We start from the raw sequence: 18,224 nt of genomic DNA on the forward strand, positions 1-18,224 counted from the left end.
AGCAGGACCAACAGAGGCAGAGATGGGATCTGCACCCTCCCATAGCAAAGAGCAAACGCAGGTGCCTCCTCTTGGTGAGTGCTCTACACCTACTGCTTGGAGAGGTTGCAGAGAACATGCCAAGGTCAGGAAAATAATGTAGGTGGTTAGGGAGGAAAATCTCTGAAGCCTGTGAAGGCATTAGCAGAGTGTACAGGCTGTAGTAAAAAGGATAAACAGAAAACATAGGATCAGAAAATCATTTAGGCTGGAAAAGACATCCAAGATCATCAAGGCCAACCATTAATCTCACACCACCGTGTTCACGGCTAAGCTGTGTCCCTAAGTGCCAAATCTGTGCAGCTTTTCAACCCCTCCAGGGCTGCTCCAGTACTTCACAACCCTTTCAGTGAAAAAAAATTTCCCTAATCTAAACCTCCCCTGGCAGAACCTGAGGCTGTTTTCTCATGTCCTACTGCTTGTTACTTGAGGGAAGAGACTGACCCCTGCCTGGCTCCACCCTCCTGCCAGGGAATTGTAGAGAACAAGAAGGATGAATGAATAGTGGCTGAAGAGACAGAGGAATACATGTTGTGTCCAGCTACAGAACCATGTCTGCACTGGGAAACAGCAAGTTTGGGCTGGTTTTTTGGCAGAAAGTGATTAGGTAACCAGCCTGAACATGTATTTTAAATGGAAACCACCACAATAACTCAAAGGCTTCAGCAGAGAGCATTTACTAAACACGATGAGACAGAAACAACATGTTTTATATAATGCATGAGCTGGCTGTGATGAGTCTTTCCCTCCCTGCTGAAGCTCTGCTGGAGCAGCTTCCTGGTGCTCCCCATGCCTGTCACAGCCCCAGGCAGCACTGGCTGCTCTGTGGGGCTGTGTTTGCAGGGCAGGACACCTCCCACAGCTCTCAGAGCACCAGCAGCTGTGGACTGAGGAGACCCTGCAGGCTCTGGGAGCACCCAGTGCTGTGTGAAGGACTCAGGAGGACAAGGCCACCTGCCTGACCCCGGGTAAGGGGGAGAAGCCAGTGGAGCCCAGTGCTGGGGGAGTGTGTGGGAGCTCACACATGGGGTGTGAGGCCAAACACACATTTCATCCCCACTGCTTGACCTCTGTGTCCTCTCACAGCACCAGCCCAAGGCAGAGAACTCACTGCAGAATTCCCCAGTTTTACATAAAGGACAATGTCCTCAGCCTAAGCCCAGTCCCTCAGCTGAGGCCAAGGTGTCCATCCCCTCTCCAGCAGCCACAGACACCTGGGAAAACACACCTGGCACAAGACAAGGGCCTGCCCCCACCCCCTGCCACTCCCAGCCATCAGCATTGCCCCAAATATTTCTCCCTAAAAACCCAGGAGCAAACCTTAGATTCTAGACTTTTCCCTCCTTGTCTTCCTGAGAGCACAAGGATGGCAGTTTACTCTCTAATTGTTAATTACACTTCCTTGTTAGATTTCAGAGGCTGAAAAATGTTTAGGGATTTATTCTTCTGAGTAATTAACCACAATGATGAAACACCCATTTATACTGCACTGCAGTTTTTGTTAAGGTTTTCATAATGGGAAAAGGTTAAATAGGTTGAGTTCATTATCATTATAGAAAAAAAATTGAGGTGACCCAATCAAATTAATTTGAAATTAAGTGCAGTGAGGCTGATAACTTCACACAAGTCAGGAGTTCGAATGAAAATAGAGGAGACAATCTACAAAGCAAGAAATTATAAGCAGTCAAAGAGTGGAGCTGGAATTACTGCAACTGGGAGATGGCAAACACATGGTGTGGGAAAACAGGGCCACTGAAAAAATCAGGGAAAGTGGATAAAGAGATGGGCAAATACTGCAGGATGTAAAAGGAAAAGCTGGAGGAGGAAGGGATGAAGATGGATTGGAAATAAATGGGTAGGGACAGTGCTTGTTAAGCTAACCAGATTTATTTCTCTGCACAGAAATTCTTATGTCCTTACAAGACAGCATTGAAGCAAGGTCTTTAATTTTACTTTTCCTGGGTTTATTGCTTGGGCCTCTGTGTTATTTAAGCGAGCACCAACCAGTTTCAGTGCACAGCTGGACCTAACTCAAACCCCTTAAATCTGGTGGAAGCTCTTTCCTCTTGTCAGAGGCATCCTGGAGGGGCTGCTGCTTCTCCAACAGAGCAGGGAAGTCTTGTGCTCTGGGAAAATGGGCACCACCAGGGGACTGCTGGACGGAGCAAGGAGACAGCATTGCCACATCCCTCTTCCCTCAGAAAAAACAATGGAAAAGCAGAACCAAAACCAGGTGGATCCCATGATGCTGAGTTCCTCAGCACAGCAGGAGGAATCAGAGCCCATCACTCTAGGAGCTTCTCTGAGGTTTCTCTTGAGAAGTAAACACATGTTTTGTGCCTCTCTTGGCTTTACCAGAGTGGGGCAAGCTCTGAACGAGCCTCACAGTTGGTGAAACAAATAATGGTAAATGGGGTATTCAGGATGCACATGATCATCCCTTAAGGGGTTTAATCTCTGGGAAACAGCTAAGACAATCCATGGAAAACTCTTGTGTGTGGCTACAGGATCATGCTTCAATTCTCACCAGTGATGAGTTTACTCCCAAGCCTTTACCAAGCCCTGTGACATTATTTTAGCATTCAGGGCCAAAAGGGAACAGTGAGAGCCCAGCAGTGGGCTTGAGAGAGAGCCCAGCTTGTGGGCAGAGGCTGTGCTGGGATTGTCCTGTGCCCTTCTAGGACACATGGCACATGTCAGCTTGGACCATCAGTGGGACATCCTTGTCCCTGGCTACCCCACGGGGTGGGCTTTGGAAGGTCTGGCCAAAATGCCACAAGTCTCTCACTGCAGCTGCACAAGTGGCTGCCCTCCCAGTTCCCCACTCTGGCCAGGCCAAAATCTCACCTTCTGAGCCTTCTGCCTTGTCCCCATGAAATACAAACTGCTTCCCTTTGCCTCGAAGGTCCTACAGCTTAATTTGTCTCCATCCTCTCTTCCAACTCATCCCTAAGTACACAGGGAGCGTTTGGGATAAAGCTTCAAGAAGTCATTCAACATAAATTATTATTCCCCTTCTAAACGGATTACAAAAATCCTTTTATTACAAAATACTAAAATGTTCAAATTATTGGTGTGGAAAAACGTTTCCTGTAGGTAAAATTTTCAAAAATTGAGGTTTTAATCACACACATAATCCTTTCTGGCTAACATTTCCACTCTTGTGAAACATGGAGATACAGATTGCACAGAGGCCTGGCTGTGCCACGAACAAAGGGAGATGCTGCCTGTAAATAGCTCAGAGGACATCAGAAGACACTTCTCTCATCAGCAATCTTTTTTAGCTTAATATAGCTCCTCTTTGCATAAAACATTGACATTTTTGTAATGTTTGGACCCAATGGTGCGAATGCTGATTGTCATGCGAAGATACTGGAGTGTACCTTCAAAATATGCAGGAACATTTTACAGACAGTAGTTTCACTTGCCTCCAAAATGCTGGATCTTAATATTTCATACTTATATATATTTAAATGTTAGTACCACAGGATAAATTCTAACATGCTTTTATGCTAATGCAATCACTGGAAATCCAGATAATGCTGTGTATTGGCATATACTGTTAGTGAATTATGGATACCTAAATGTACAACCCCACATGCCTAGCAATTATTTTTGTTAGTGCATTTAACTTTTATTTGCAATCAGAGCACTTGAGGATTGTTCAAATGAAGTTTACTTTTGCAAACTGCTGAATGGAAAAACATTTTGTTAAAGGCTTAAAAACAGTAAGAGTGTGATGAGGTTTTAGACTTGCAATAAGGGCACTGCTCAGAGAACTCCACCAGATGGAATGATGTTTGATTTGGTCACAGACTCAGCAATTAAAACCCAAATGCCTGAAGTGAAGGACATATAAGGGAAACATGAGATGAAACTGTGATTTCCTCCCTGTCAAGTGAAGATATCTGCCTCTCCTGTGGCAGAGGCTCCCAGAGGCAGATGGATGCCAGGAGGTCAGACCCTGGCAGCTGGACCTGGGATCCTGTGCCCCGAGGTCCCAGTCATGCTGTGCTATGGCTGCTTTTCAAGTCTGCTTTAAGCCAAATAAATAGGAGCGATAATATCAGGAAGGGGAAATCCTGAGCTGGCCCTGTTGTGCCTTCTCCTCCTGCTGCCTTTGCTGATCAAAGTCTTGGCCAGCCCCCTGGCCTGTTGGCTAAAGATGCTGATCCCCTGGAAAACCTTTTTGTTCCAATGGGCTTCCAGCACAGCCAGAGCTCTGAGCCAGGTCCTGGCAGGGCCATGTGCAGGCAGGACCTGGGGACTGCAGTTGTTTGTTCCATCCCTTACCTGCTTGACTACCTGAGCAGAGTTAAGGACAGTGCAAATCTGGAGAAGATCTGGGTATTTCTGAGAGCTGAAAAGTTCTGGATGTGTCCCAGGCATGTCTGGAATCACTCTGTGTCCAGTGGTTTCCTCCTGTGTTAAACACTTGTCTACAGACAAGGCCAAACTCCCTCTTCCAGACTGAGTGGTGCCAGGAGTTACTGACCTCCTGTGCCAGGCTCTGGAGCTGCTCTCATCATGCCCAGATTTCCCTCTGGGAATGTTTGCCTGGCTTGAAACCACTGGCCTGAGCCAGCCTGGCTGAAGAGACCTGGGAGGTGGCCACAGACCCATTTGGTGAGCAGCAGACCATTGCCTCTTCCCAGGCTCAGCATCCAGCAGAGGATCTGACACCAGCCCCAGGCACACAAGCACCGAGCAGATCGTGTCCCTGCAGCCCAGCGAGCTGTGACACCTCTGGGAATTTACTGGAAAGCCCTACCACCTCTCTAAGGCTCTCAGGAGCAACCATGAGGGAAGGAAATAAAAAACAAGCCCTCAGAAAAACACAAAATGCTGTGTGAAGTACCTGAAATGCCCCCAACAGTTTAACTAGAGCATGGAGTAAGCTGAGAAAATGTATGAACAAACGAATTAAACAAGTGAGCACACAGCAGACAAGTTGGCATGTAGGTGTCTACTGAGAAAGCTTAAGCACAGCAAGGGGAGAAAAAGCAAACTCAAACCAAGGCATAATATCCCTCACATTTTGGAGCAGAGCTCTCAGACAATGTATCATCCAAACCACTCCAAATTACCATCTGCCAGAATGTCCTTCAAAGAAAAAAGGTCCACAAGTTTACAAAGCAGCAGTTTAATGTTGCCATATCAGATGAGAGGCTCTCTCCAAAGAAGATTTTTGCACTTGAGTAAGAAACACTACACAAAAGTGTGACTCTCGTGGCCACTGCTACACTGTCAGGTACCATGAGACAATGAATTTTTGGAGTCCTGGCCATGTCATGGCAGGTACATCTGGAAAGAAGCTCTTTAGCAGCCCCTGTCATTTCACAAGTTACCTGCAAATGTTTCCAGACCCTCTGCATGATCTTCTCTGTATGCAGAAAGAGTCTAAATAAAGAACCTGAGCAAACCACTCTGGTATTGTTTCAGAGACAAAGATACACCAGAATATGAAGAGCAGGTTTTGTTTCTCATGTATCTTCCTGTCATCCCTAAATCAGGCTCTGTTTCAGACTAGAAGCTGGATCCTTCCCTGGTATAAACCTGGGTACCTGCTCCTGTCCACAAGGCCCATCACTCCACACACGCTGAGGGCCAACTGCATTGCATATGAGATTACCAAGTAAATGCAGGTCTGTGCACCATGTGTTAGACTAAGCCATAAATAATTTATGATGCTGGAGAAGGTGACTGTATTTTTAGGTGTAGAAATATGCAGATAAAACAGTCCTGACCTTCAATTTTCACTCTGCACTTCTGATCCTGAATTTGAGTCCATCCAATGCATTTCTAAAGCCTCTGCACCTCTGAATGAGCAACACATTCCTGCAAAGCCCCAAAACCCATAAATAAAAAAGGGCACCAGGAAAACCCATGGAGCCCACAGGACACCTGCAGCCAGCACTACACAGGATGCCCCAGCATAAGGAAGAGCAGGCTCCTTCCCCTGAACCTCAAACATTCTGCAGGTCAGTCTCCTCTGCATTCTGGCTGCTGACCCTTATTCCTGACCCCACATCTAATCAACACGCCTTTGATGTCAGAGGCACGTGTCCGTGGGGCCCAAATCTCTCTCTGAAGACCATGGGAGCTGCTCAAATCAGCACCTTGCCATCCTGAGGCAGCCCAGAAGCAAGGATGAGGAAGGACAAAGGTGCTCACTGGGGTGCTTGTAACTGTACCCTCTGTTACATCTTCCCCCAGAGAGAGCTGTCAGTGGGACAGAAGGAGAATTATTCCTTCCTTGGACTTTGTAGAAGCAGGGAGCCCAGGGAAACCAAGAAACAATCATAGATTTGACACCACATTACTTCTGGATGTGTCCAATGAGCAAGATAAGGACACACCGAGGAGAAGGGGAAACGGATGTTGCAAGGGCGAGGAAGGGGACAAGACAGTTTTGTGGTGTGTCACAACATAGCTTTCAGTCTCTGCTATCAGAAATAAACCAAGAGAGGTGGAGAGAGGCACAGAGCCCAGCTGAGGGCAGGTCTCACCTGGACAGGGCAGCTCCCAGGACAAAGGCAGCGTGTTCCTTCAGCGAGGCCTCGCTGCTGTTCAGCCCCTCGATCACCAGCCGGAGCCCACCCATGGACAGGAAATCCTTGGCATTGTCCACCTGGGAGAGAGCAGCTTCCATCAGCACAAAGCCCCAGCCCCTGGAGAACACCTCCCTTCACACCCACAGCATCCCTTCCCTCCTGCTCTGACCAGCAGGCAGTTTTACAATGAATTAAAAATTCTGAGGGAATGGCTGTGGCTGAGCTCAGCACAGCCCTGCCCATGAGCAGCGATGTCCCAGCTGCCCAGGCACAGTGTCCTCGTGGGAGGACATTGTCACACTCAGAAGGCATCACTGGAAACTCAAATATTTTGATTATAGCTATCAAAACTGCTCTTGACACGTATTTTGGCAATTCGATATATCTGCTGATGTCAAAAAACTCCAACTCTTTGCTCTCCCCTGAGCAGGCCTTTACTAGGGATCCAGGGAATTGCATGTTTTGCAAATGAAGTTAATTCATTGATGCTGTAATTGTAGCACCAGGAGTCAGGGATGTTTAGGAGCCTGTCAGCACCAACAGGGTGCAAAGGGAGCATGGGAGCGAGGAGCATGGGCAGTTCTGGGAGTTCTCCATGAGTTCCATTAACAACTTCCCATGGACAAGGAAGGAAAAAGCCAGTCCCAGCTTGGAGGGGTCATCCAGGAGCTTCCCCAGGGAGCAGCCCCACAATGACTTTTCTAAGCAAACAATAATGGATTAACTGCCAGTAGGGAAAAGTTTGCACATTAGTGGGAATTCATCAGCCTCTGGCTCTAAGTGGATCAGGGGCTAGCCAGGCACAGTCCCAGCGGGCATCTGCTCTTGGAGAGGAGATCAGAAAAGGCTCTGAGTGCTCACAGACAAAATTTAGAGAAACAGCACAAACTACTTCAAGTACAAAATTCAGTCCAAAGTCAAATCGATGCATTTTGGTATTCAATGATTTTTTTTTTCAGTTTAAAAGAGGATCTGATGAATGCTCAGAACTGCCTGCACAGAAAAATCAGTTTCTGCCTGCACAGAAAAATCAGGTTTAGAAATTCGACATATCTCTCTGAAAGACAGGGACACAACAGCAATCGTTGGCTGATGGAAACAGAATATAAAAATGAGTTATCAGCAGGGCAAGCCGACCCCCTGATGAGGTGGAACAGGACCACAAGCCATGCAGGGCATGTGGGACCCTCTTCTAGTCAATGACTTCATGCTCAGTGTTATATTTATCTCAACCATGTATCTTCATCAAAATTGGCCCTAAGTCAGATATTTCAGGTACCCAGGAGAAGAAGAAGCTTTGTGTCCTACGGGTCTGTCGTTACCAACCAAAGCAGGACCTGGGGAGCTCCAGCTCATCTCTGCTCCCCAGTGGGACAATACCCACCTGTCCCTCTGCAAAGCTGCTCTCTGCAGGTCTGCTGGGGCTGATTCAGGATTTGCAGCAGCTTTTGTATCCTTTCAGATGCTGTTCTTTTAACTGTCCCTATAAACCAGGCCTGCCAGAGCTCTCACTTTTCTGCAGACCCATCTTTATCTACAAAGAAATCTATGCAGCAACCCAATTTCAGCTGCCAGTGGGTCCTTTTATTACTCAGCCTCTGTAAAAACTGGTTTAGTGCTGGAATCAGACATTGACTTCTGCATGAGAGGGAATGTATGGACAGGCAGGAATTTGCATCCAGCAGCTGGTGTGGTAAAACCATCCCCTGCTGTAACCTCAGCAGCACCGGAGTCCTTTGTGCTGCCCCAGCGTCAGTGAGACACCACAACAGCAGAATGTAAATTGTGCTGTTGTGCTGTAAAGCTTATTCTGAAGATGTGTTTATCTTTTTTAACCAGAGTCTGTTGTGAGAGCTCCAGTTCTAAAACTAACAAAATCCCCAAACTTAACAACTTGAAGGTATTAACCTCTCTGGGGAGTAGTGGATGCTGCAAGGCAGCAGCTCCTACCTCACTTCAGTCCACTGAAATCGGCACAGAAGAAAAACCAAAGATCAAAAGAGCTCTTGAGTAAAGTACACAGGCAAAGCAGGCAAGGGGAGGGATGGGAGAAGAGCAAATATGACAGCAGTTATTCAGGGAGCAGGTTTGAATTGGAGGAGAAAGAAAATAGGGAGGGAAGGTGAGAGAGAAAATGTTAGAAAACAAGAGCGAGGGAAAGCAGCATGTCAACTGCACACGATGGAGAGGAAATTAGCAGAGAGAGATGGTGTAGCATGTCAGAGCAGAGGAGAGGGGAAGATAAGCAGAGTAAATAATTGAGAGAAAGAGCCTGCAATGCCTGAGAACCGGTCTTGGCTCCACACACTGCTGTGCAAGCACCGTGAATGCTGTTTATGAGTTACGCTCTGCCCTCTTCACATTTGCATTTGGGTTTTATGCATTACAGATAACCCAGCAAGCCAAACCCTCCTACTCCTTCTCCAAGACAGGCTCCCAAACATGCCAAGCTGAATCGTGGCTGAGGAGAAGCAAACCAGAGCTGGCAACCAAAAGCTGAGCAAAGGCAGAGCCTTTGGGCTGACTCTCCAAAGGCAGGAGAGAGCATCTCCCCGGGCTGGGCACCAGCCTTGGCTCCCAATGGCATGCTCCAAGGCACGAGCTGCCCCGCACCCACTGCTCCAGGGTGACTATGGCACAGAGCAGGGAGCAGCCTTTGCTTGCACGCCCCCCAGGGCATGGCATTTTCCACTCCACAGGGCATCCTGTGTCCCGGAGACAGCAGCAGGATGGCTGGGAGCTGAACAGTTCTGAAAAGCCACAGCACGGCATGGTACTGCTCTGATGGAGGCCGGGGAAGGTGGGACCTGCAAAGTGGCCCTACATCTGTCCTGGGCCACCCACACCTGCAAGGATCCCCTGCTCCCACAGCAGGGCTGTGACTCGCTGCAGAGGAGTCCTGGCAGTTCAGCCCTTCCAGGGTTATGCGGCACCAGCGTCCTTTGGCTGCTGTTCAGTAATTACATTAAGCCACTGATGCTAAAGTCAGTCCCAAACAGAGATAATGCTCTGGACGCATTCAACTGACTGGAAGAAGAAAGAGGAGGAAAAGCCATGCTGGCTTAGAGACAAGTCATATTTCTTATCAGCTTCCTGCCTGACGAGAAGGTGCTGCCCAGCCATCTGCCCCGACAGCGCGGGCACAGAGCAGCGCTGTGATCGGCGCACAAAGGAGCCCCTGTGCTCCTGCCAGCCTCCTGCCATTCCCCCTCTCTGACCCCTTTGATGCTGCATGTGCTTCCCTTTGATGCTCCAGTCCCTGCTCCTCTGCCATTCTGAAATTGTTTGCCCCATCCTGTGCTGCAGGGATTTTCTGCTGGAATAGTCCAGATCACTATGCTGGAATTCAAGGCATGCCAGGGCATTTGGGGATTGCTTTTTAGCACAATGGCCTGATGCTCTGGCACCCTTAATCAGGCAAGATTAGCCCTGAGTACAAATATGAAGCTCTTTGGGTGCCCATTGTTCACAGTTATTCTCTGAGTCACACAGATGCCGTCAGTGACACAAAAGCAGGGAGAACAAACAGCAAGGAAGCCTCTGCATGCCCACAATGACAATTCAGAGTGGAAATTCAAGACAAAGAGCCCTGGAAATAACACTTGTATCAGCTGGCACATGGACTCTCTCTCTCACAGCAGCAACACTTCAGCTACCTGCCTCCAAATACCACATTTGGTTCAACAAGTGCTGTTCCAGTGAAAGGGCTTGCACTGGCACCTCCCAAGAGTTGTCCTATTCACCCTCTGAAATGACAAAGTGTTGCTGGAAACTCTCCCAGTGCACTCCAGACTCTCCCCAGTCACTGGGGAGGGACAAGCCAAGTCCCTTCCCACACGGCAGAGCAGAGGCTGGATGCCCAGACACCCTCCCAAGGGTGGCACCAAGGCAGGCACCAAGCCCAGGGTAGCAGAGCTCTGTGCCTGCAGCTGCATCCAAGGGGAGGTAGGAATGTGTGAGCTGAAAGCAGAGCAAGAGAGATCAGAGAGAGGGGGGAAAAGTGTGAGCACAAACCCGAGGAAGCGAGATGCCAGGAAATATGTTCACCCTCACACAGAGCTAATTAGCACAGCGAGGCTCTGCTTGCCACTGCTTACTCACACCAAGACAAAATAGGGGGTTTTGGGTGGCTGTCACCTTTCCTGGTACAAAGACGTTCTCTGTGAACTGATATAAGGGCACCTGCCATCAACCACGGCAGCTTTCCATGGAAGCAAAAAGAAAATAATTATTTTCTGAGCAACCACCACTCTACTTACCCAAAAATGGCAGCTAAAACCCCATTTTGTAACACTAAGGAGATAAAAGAGGAAAAAGAGAGGATAAGAAAACCAGCCTGAGAACAGTCAACAAATCAGGCAACCACCAGGATACTGCTGGCTCCTGGCACAAGCGATGATTAATTCCAACCTGGATATAAAATAAGCCTGCACTAGTCCTCTGCTGTCTGTTATTGTCCCAGGATTATGGTAATTAAGCAATTTGTATTACCTGATACTGATAAGAAAAATAAAGCCCCGTTTATGACACCGTATCCCCTGGATTTTACACGGTAGTTACTGAGGCATTCTTGTTACCTGGTGAACATAATATTCGAGATCATAAAGCGCCGCGACTTTCTCATCCAGCGTGGAGGCAGAGCTGTTGAATTTGCTGATTAATTTAACCATAATTTCATAATCTGTTTCTATCTTCATGTTCAGCTTTTCAAACTCCTCCTTCAGCTGCTCTATGGGCCGGAACTTCTTCCTCACCTCTTCCTCTCGGGCCTTGGAAACAAAAGGAGGAAAAACCAGATGTGAGATAACAAGATAGGAGATGAAGAGAGACAAGACAGACACAGAAAGGAATGCCAGCCCCAAAATTCACAAAGGGAACCTGGCTGTCTGTGCCAATGGATTTATTGCTCTACATCAGAGGTGCAGGGGCAGGGTCCTTCTGAGAAGCCCAGGAACCCAGTTAGCTGTGATATACCCACATTATGAGTGAACAGTAGGGCTTTGTGCACCACTTCTACTTCTCTACAGTATTTGTGCACTATTTCTACATCCCATTTCCATCCAATTCAACATCAAGCCCACAGGCAGCAGTACTGCGGTTCTCTGCTTGCCTGCAAGTGAATCTTCTCAAAACCTGGCTGCAAAAAGCCCTGAGGCACCTCCCTGATCTTACAGCTGAACCTCTCTGGAACTGGACATGAGGCTGGAGAGCTCCAGAGGTCCCATCCAGCCCAAAGTGTCCAGTGACTCCAAGGAGTTCTCAGACACAGACAAAGATGCTTTTGCCTTTCCAAGCGTTGAGCAAATTCCTGGAAGGGTCTATCTCCTAGGGAGAGGTGTGAGGACAGAAGCTGTCAGAAAGGGAGGCAGAAGGAGCAGTGATAAGCTGGGGGCAGCTGACGTGCTGTGCCATGGGGCTTGGCCAGCACACAGCCTGTCCTGAGCTCATCTCCCTCACAGTAACAGCACCCCAAGGGCTGCCCTGAACAGAGAGCTGACACAAAACATGTGGTGAGGAGGAAAGGCTCTCTCAGAGATCTCAGAGAGCCCCAGAGGTGCAGGAACATCAGCACTGGTGGCACTGGGGACAGAGCCTGCTGCTGCAGGGGACAGAAGCAGCAGAGAGGCCATGCTGGAGCTGGGCTGCCCCAAGGACAGGAGAAAGGCAGAAAGCCCCTTTTGGAAGGCATTTGTCACAAATGCCAAGATGTGTTTGTATGCGGAGTGAGCCTCAGCTGGAGGGTTTGCACTGTCCTCCTCCCCATGAGGGATCAGAGAGGGCTGGAGGAAAACCAAGTGAGCAATGGAGGTGAAAGCTGTGTCAATGGAATGATAAATTACCAGAGGTACCACACCCAACCCATCCCTCCCCGAGCTGCCTCTGCCGGAGCACAGAGAGGCTCGGTGTAACTCCATTTCCTCTGACACTGAGCCTTCAGGGATGGATTTGCTCTCTGCAGGAGTGACTGCAAATGGAATACTTTAGGTCCATTAGATGTAGCTGCTTTTAGCCCAGTTGGTGGGACAAAAGCTATTCTAACAGGGGGTTTTAAAATATGGCTTATTTTCACCTAATAGAGTATCACTAATTTTTGCATTTCAATGATCCTCATTTCCAGCAGCCCTTTTCAGCAGCCCTGCAATCAATCAGCAATGCTGCTATGGAAATAATCTCCAGCAAATGAAATCATGCCATGCTGCCACATAACGGAAGAAAAAGCCCTTCTGTGACACCAGAACTTTAGAGCCTTGACTCCTCTTTCAGTTTTTGTTTGAGTGAGCCAAGACCAAGGCAGCAGGAGGAGCGAGGGTTAAAGAAATACTGCTGAGGGGGAGAAGGGAAAGAGGCTCTGATGTACCTGATGAGTCACACATCTTCCCACCTATTTACTTCGGGTTGTGGGTTGTTTTGTAACTAAATGGACAACTTGGAGCTTGTGTAAGGAAACGTCAGCCCCTGCTTCACCATGGCCACTTGGGTTTTGCTATCCAGAGCACAAGGTTGGAAACCCAAAGCAAGGAGAGTAAAGGGAAATACCCTCTGTAAATACCGTCAGCTGCAATCCAGTTCCCTTTGGGGTCTGCAGACATTTTTGTGAATTGAGCTGCAGTGAAACAGATAAATTACATTGTTCAGAGCAGCTGTGGCTGCCCCTGGATCCCTGGAAATGTCGAAGGCCAGCTTGAATGGGGCTTGGAGCAACCTAAGATAGTGGAAGGTGTCCCTGCCCATGGCAGGGGTAGGACTGGATCAGCTTTAAGGTCCTATCCAACCCAAACCACTCACAGAATCTTCGAGTCGTACAGAAAAGTCAGGGAACAATATCACTAACAGGTTAATAAAGGTATTTCAGGTCCATATTCACCACAAAATTAGTTTGCACAGTGTTTTCCAAGCAATCATTTTAACCATTGTGTTTCAGCAGAGTGTAACAGGGTGTTTTCAGATCCCTGCAATGTGCATTGCTTTAGAAATGGGAAACTCACCTTCCTTTCTGCCTTCTCACTTTCCTTCATTTTAGCCAAGGCCTTTTTAAGCTCCTCAGATGTGAATGAATTTGCATCGAGATCAACCTTGCCCAGCCTTGCAGAAGAAACAAAACAAACAAGAACATGTAATGAGTGAAAAATGGCGTCAATTCTATTTTCACTGTGACATTCTACCAATGGCTAAGGACAGGAGGAAAGGAATAAAAAAACCTACCATACTCAAGAAAAGATTAGTCTGAGTGCTGAATTCTGTGTCAGGCTCACAGACACCTCCCCGTGACAATATAGGGCTCTGCTGACACAAATTCTCAGATCCCACCACAATAAAAACAACTGATGAATTGATACCTCAGAATTTCGTGTTGCAATTAAGGAACCACCCCAGTGCCACTATATAACTACAGAGGGCCTACAAGCTTCAACTTGCAGATTTCAGCTAAGGAACATTGTACAGAGAGTCACAGGAGACCTCAGCACCTTTCCAGTGAGGGAAGGGACTACAGAGAAGTGGGAGAGGACTCTTGGTCAGGAACTTTAGTGACGGGACAAGGAGGAATGGGATCAAACTGCAAGAGGTGGAAGAGATTTGATGATGGGAAAAAGTTCTTTACTCTCAGGGGGCTTATCCCTGACACAGGGACCTGTGCAGAGAGGCTGTGGATGCCCCATCCCCAGCAACATCCAAGGCCTGGTGGGACAGGGGCCGCAGCAACCTGCTCTGCTGGGAGCTTGCTCAGCTTGGAACCAGATCATCTTAAGGATCCCTTCCAAGCCAAACCATTCAAGGATTTGATCATTCTGCCATCCCCATCTCCCACGGCAGTGGGGCCCTGAAACGTCAGTGACATCACAGCTCCCAGAGGGTTCCAGGTGGAACATCCAGGACCTGGAAACGAGCACAGCAGACACTGCAACGGCTGCCAAGGGTCAGTTGCTGCTCACTCTGCGCTCTGACCCTCAGCGCTGAGCTGCTGCTGCTACCCGGGCTTTTCCTGCCGCCTGCTCTGGAGCGCGAATCCAACCACAGTGAGCTCTGCTGTGGCAATGGAGGTACAGTGCCATGCCAGGCAGGGGGCACCCAGCTTGGGCAGGCTGCAGCCATGTGGGAATGGATGGTGTGGGACAGGAAGCCCACTGGGAGATTGTGCTGCCCCTTTCAGACTGACAGAGACACTGTGGAGGAGATGGATGTGGACCAGGGGCTGGATGAGAATGAAATGATGGAGGTGGACTTCCCCTCTACTTCCATGTCCTCCCCTGTTGAGGACATGGAAGTAGAGGAGGAGGAGAACATCGAGGAGATGGAGGTGGATGAGGAGGATGATACCGAAGACATGGAAGTTGATGACAAGGATGATGAGGAGCCCATGGTCCTTGGATGAAGATGGTGCCCCACAGGTAAGACAGGCAGATGCTTCCCACGCCCTGCCCACACACACACTGGGTCCCCTGATGCCAGGCTGGGGCTGGGCTGGATGGCCCCGCTCAGGGACACGGTGCCCGCAGGGGACCTGGATTGTGCTGCCACAAGCACCAGCCCCGGCCTGCCCTGCGCTTGCCTGGGGCCACGCCAGCCCTGCCGGCCCCGGCCCAGCCCCTGGGTGCCAGCTGCCAGCCCTGCTGGGCCCAGTGCTGGCAGCTGAGTACAGCTCTGCTCCTTCCTTTCTTACAGGATTCATGCACATGATGGCAAAGATATCACACCTTTGTAAATACGTTCGAAGTTCAAAAGTTCCTTGTAAATATGTTAACTACGTGGGAAGTTTTTTGTAAATACGTTTTGAAGATTGTTAGCCCATTGGATCCCATGTACATATGTTCTGTATATTGTTGTTGTTATAACAATTGTTATAATGACACATATTCTGTAAATCCTAGATTTGGCTATCTTCGGCAAATAAATACCGTTTCTTTTTAAAACCTGACTTCTCTTGGCCATTCCTTTGGGCACAGGCAGCCTTTGCACACTTGTGGGTTCCACTTGTTCCACGTTCCCGGGGCTGGAGGTCCCTGGGGGTGCTGGCAGGGCCACCCCGGGGCTGGGGGTCCCTGTGCACAGGGACTCCCACTGACACCACTCCTGGCACTGGGCACTGCTGCTCTTCCTGGCCTGGGGCACAGCGCTGTCCCCAAGGGTTCAGCTCTCTCACCAGCTCTCACACAGGCGGCTCTCACAGCACTGGCCCTGGCACCCATGCCACCAAAGCAGCCAGCAAACCTTCAGCCACCCTTCCTGCTGCAGCCACAGGCACTCCTGGGCCCAGAGCTGCCAGCAGGCCACAGACATGCAAAATCCACCTGCACGCTCTCAAGGCTACCACAGCCTTGGCAACTGGGCCACCTGCGTCTGAGCTGCTGCAGGGGCTGATCTTGCAGCCTTGCAGCCTCCAAAGGCCCTGGGCTCTGCTTCCCAGCCTGCTCTGCACTGCCCTGAGCCCGCATTGTTCCAGAGACAAAAGCCAGGCCAGGGCATTCTCACCCTGCCCGCATTCCTGCTGCTGACAGCAGCCACTGGGCCCTGGGCCCCACTCGGGCGACAGCTGCAGGGACAGGGCAGCCTGTGCTGGGCAGGGGGGCACGGGGCTTTGCGCCCTGGGGCTGCTGCTGCTGCTGCTGCTGCTGCTGGGGGCCATGAGCCCAACAGGGCCCCGAGCTCAGCCCCTGCCCGGCCAGCTGCCCCCAAAGCCCCACACTCCCCGAGCATCCCCATCACAGATGCCAGGGGGAAATACCACGGGATTAAGGAAAGAAATTCCCTATTGTGACTAAACCAAGGGGTCCAAGGGCAAAGTCAGCACCAGCTGATGTTTACAGCACCTTCACAATGGTGGCTGCAGGGCAGGTGAGAACTCCAGGGCCTCTGGCAGTCCCTGCTCTGCATGTGAGCCTGTGCGGCTGCTCCCAGTGGGACACAGCACCAGGGTCCGGCCAGCCCTCAGCCCCTCACAGCTGGTCCCAACCAGCCGGCTCAGAAAGCAGTTTCAGACCACTGCCTGCATATATTTCAAAGGATTAAATGTCATTCCAAAAACCCAAAATACCGATTTAGTTTTGGTGTCGTGGCATGAGAAGCCATGAAGGTTCCTCTCAATGTAAACTCAGGGCACTTCCAGTACCATGCCATGGGGAAAACAAATGACAGGCCTCTGCTTTCAGCACTGCTGAGCTCCTTACCCAGCAAGGAAGTCTGAGGTAAATGCAGGAACTGAGTGCAGCAGGGGACCTGGCCTCTAATAAAAGGCATAAATCCCTCAGGCCACTCAAACCAATGCCTTGCATGTCTGTACATTTTTTTGTCCTTCTCTCATCCTTCATGTCACTTTCCCCAAAACCTACCATTGCACAAATGGTCGAGGCATGCACCCTTAGGGCAACCATACACCGTGATGCCAGCCTACATAAGGCTACCAGTCAGGGTTTAGAAGAGGTGCTAGTAGCCTCCCAAGTTTTTCAACAACAAACATGAAAAAGGACCGTGCATTATATGTGGAGAGATGGGGCATTTTCAATAGATTTGTACAAATAAAGGCTATCACCAGGGACCTTCTAACTCTCACAGCCACTGCCCTCACTGACCCCCTTGTCCACATGCTTTCCAACACCAGCAAAACTGGTGGCCTGTGGGAAACCCCACACAGACACAGAAAGGCCCCGCGCAATGACACCAAATGCGAGGCCATTCCGCCCCACTCTCCCCAACATCGTGGAGAACCAGCACAGCGACCTTCTCAGATCCAGCGGGACAGCTCGATCACTGCAGAAAACTCGACAGAAGACAGCTCTGCCCTGGAACCTAAAGGCAGCTGGTAGGGGCCTTTTCAATTCCAATCCACGATATTTATGTTCACCATATTCCCACAGGCAAATACAGGCCTGAGGAACATCCCAGAGACATTTTGATTTAAACCAACACTGGGGAAGGGATGGAGACACTCACTCTACTACCTGAGGTACTCGCCTTGACATCTTTGCAGGAGACAACTGTCCAGGCTCCATGCTTATTCCCTCCCCTTTTCATTCCAAAAGGAACAGTTACAGCCAGAGCCATCCTCCTACGGGACATGATCCCCACACCAACAGATCCAATGGTGTTGTGGGCACAGACAACAGGCAGAAACAGGCCCATTCTAAAGTGTGCTTTGTTATGTAGGGGGAGAAATAGATGTCTTTTGGGTCTATTAGATACAGGAGCTGACATCATCATAATTTCCTGCTCTGATTGGCTAAAAGAATGGCCCCTGGTTCCAGCTGCTGGGGTAATTATTCGCTACCAGGGGAGCCGCTACCAGCTTCTGGAGTCAAGGTACCATCTGCATGGAAGGTCCTGAGGGCACAGTTGCTACAGTAAGATCATTCGTCTCCTGGGCACCAATAACACTTTGGGGAAGGGACCTCTTGTCCCAATGGAGGAGAAGGCTAGAGATCTGTCATGGTTTGATTCTGGCACAATGCCAGTGCCCCCATGAAAATACTCTCTCCCTTGTTTCTGCTGTTAGATGTGACCAGTAATAAGTAAAGGAGGGTCCCACTTGGAAATAAAGAAAACTTTATTAACTAAACTACAACTATAAGTAAAAAGAAACACACAGGGAAAATGAAGACCTGCCAAAAACTTTTCCTCCTCCCCCACCAAATCTCCAGT

At 49.4% G+C, this 18,224-nt stretch overlaps 1 protein-coding gene across 1 annotated transcript in view; it reads right to left on the reverse strand.

Moving 5' to 3' along the window:
• The window catches only part of SIL1 (SIL1 nucleotide exchange factor), a 311,506-nt gene that overhangs the window by 25,369 nt on the left and 267,913 nt on the right, over window positions 1-18,224 (reverse strand). The window contains exons 5-7 of the mRNA XM_058815385.1: window positions 13,580-13,676; window positions 11,171-11,362; window positions 6,549-6,670 (exon numbers count right to left, since the gene is read on the reverse strand). Coding sequence (XP_058671368.1) covers window positions 6,549-6,670; window positions 11,171-11,362; window positions 13,580-13,676 — 411 coding nt within the window. The remainder of the gene's footprint in view (window positions 1-6,548; window positions 6,671-11,170; window positions 11,363-13,579; window positions 13,677-18,224) is intronic.

The sequence above is a fragment of the Ammospiza caudacuta genome, chromosome 16 (genome assembly GCF_027887145.1).
Source record: "Ammospiza caudacuta isolate bAmmCau1 chromosome 16, bAmmCau1.pri, whole genome shotgun sequence".
NCBI lineage: Eukaryota > Metazoa > Chordata > Aves > Passeriformes > Passerellidae > Ammospiza > Ammospiza caudacuta.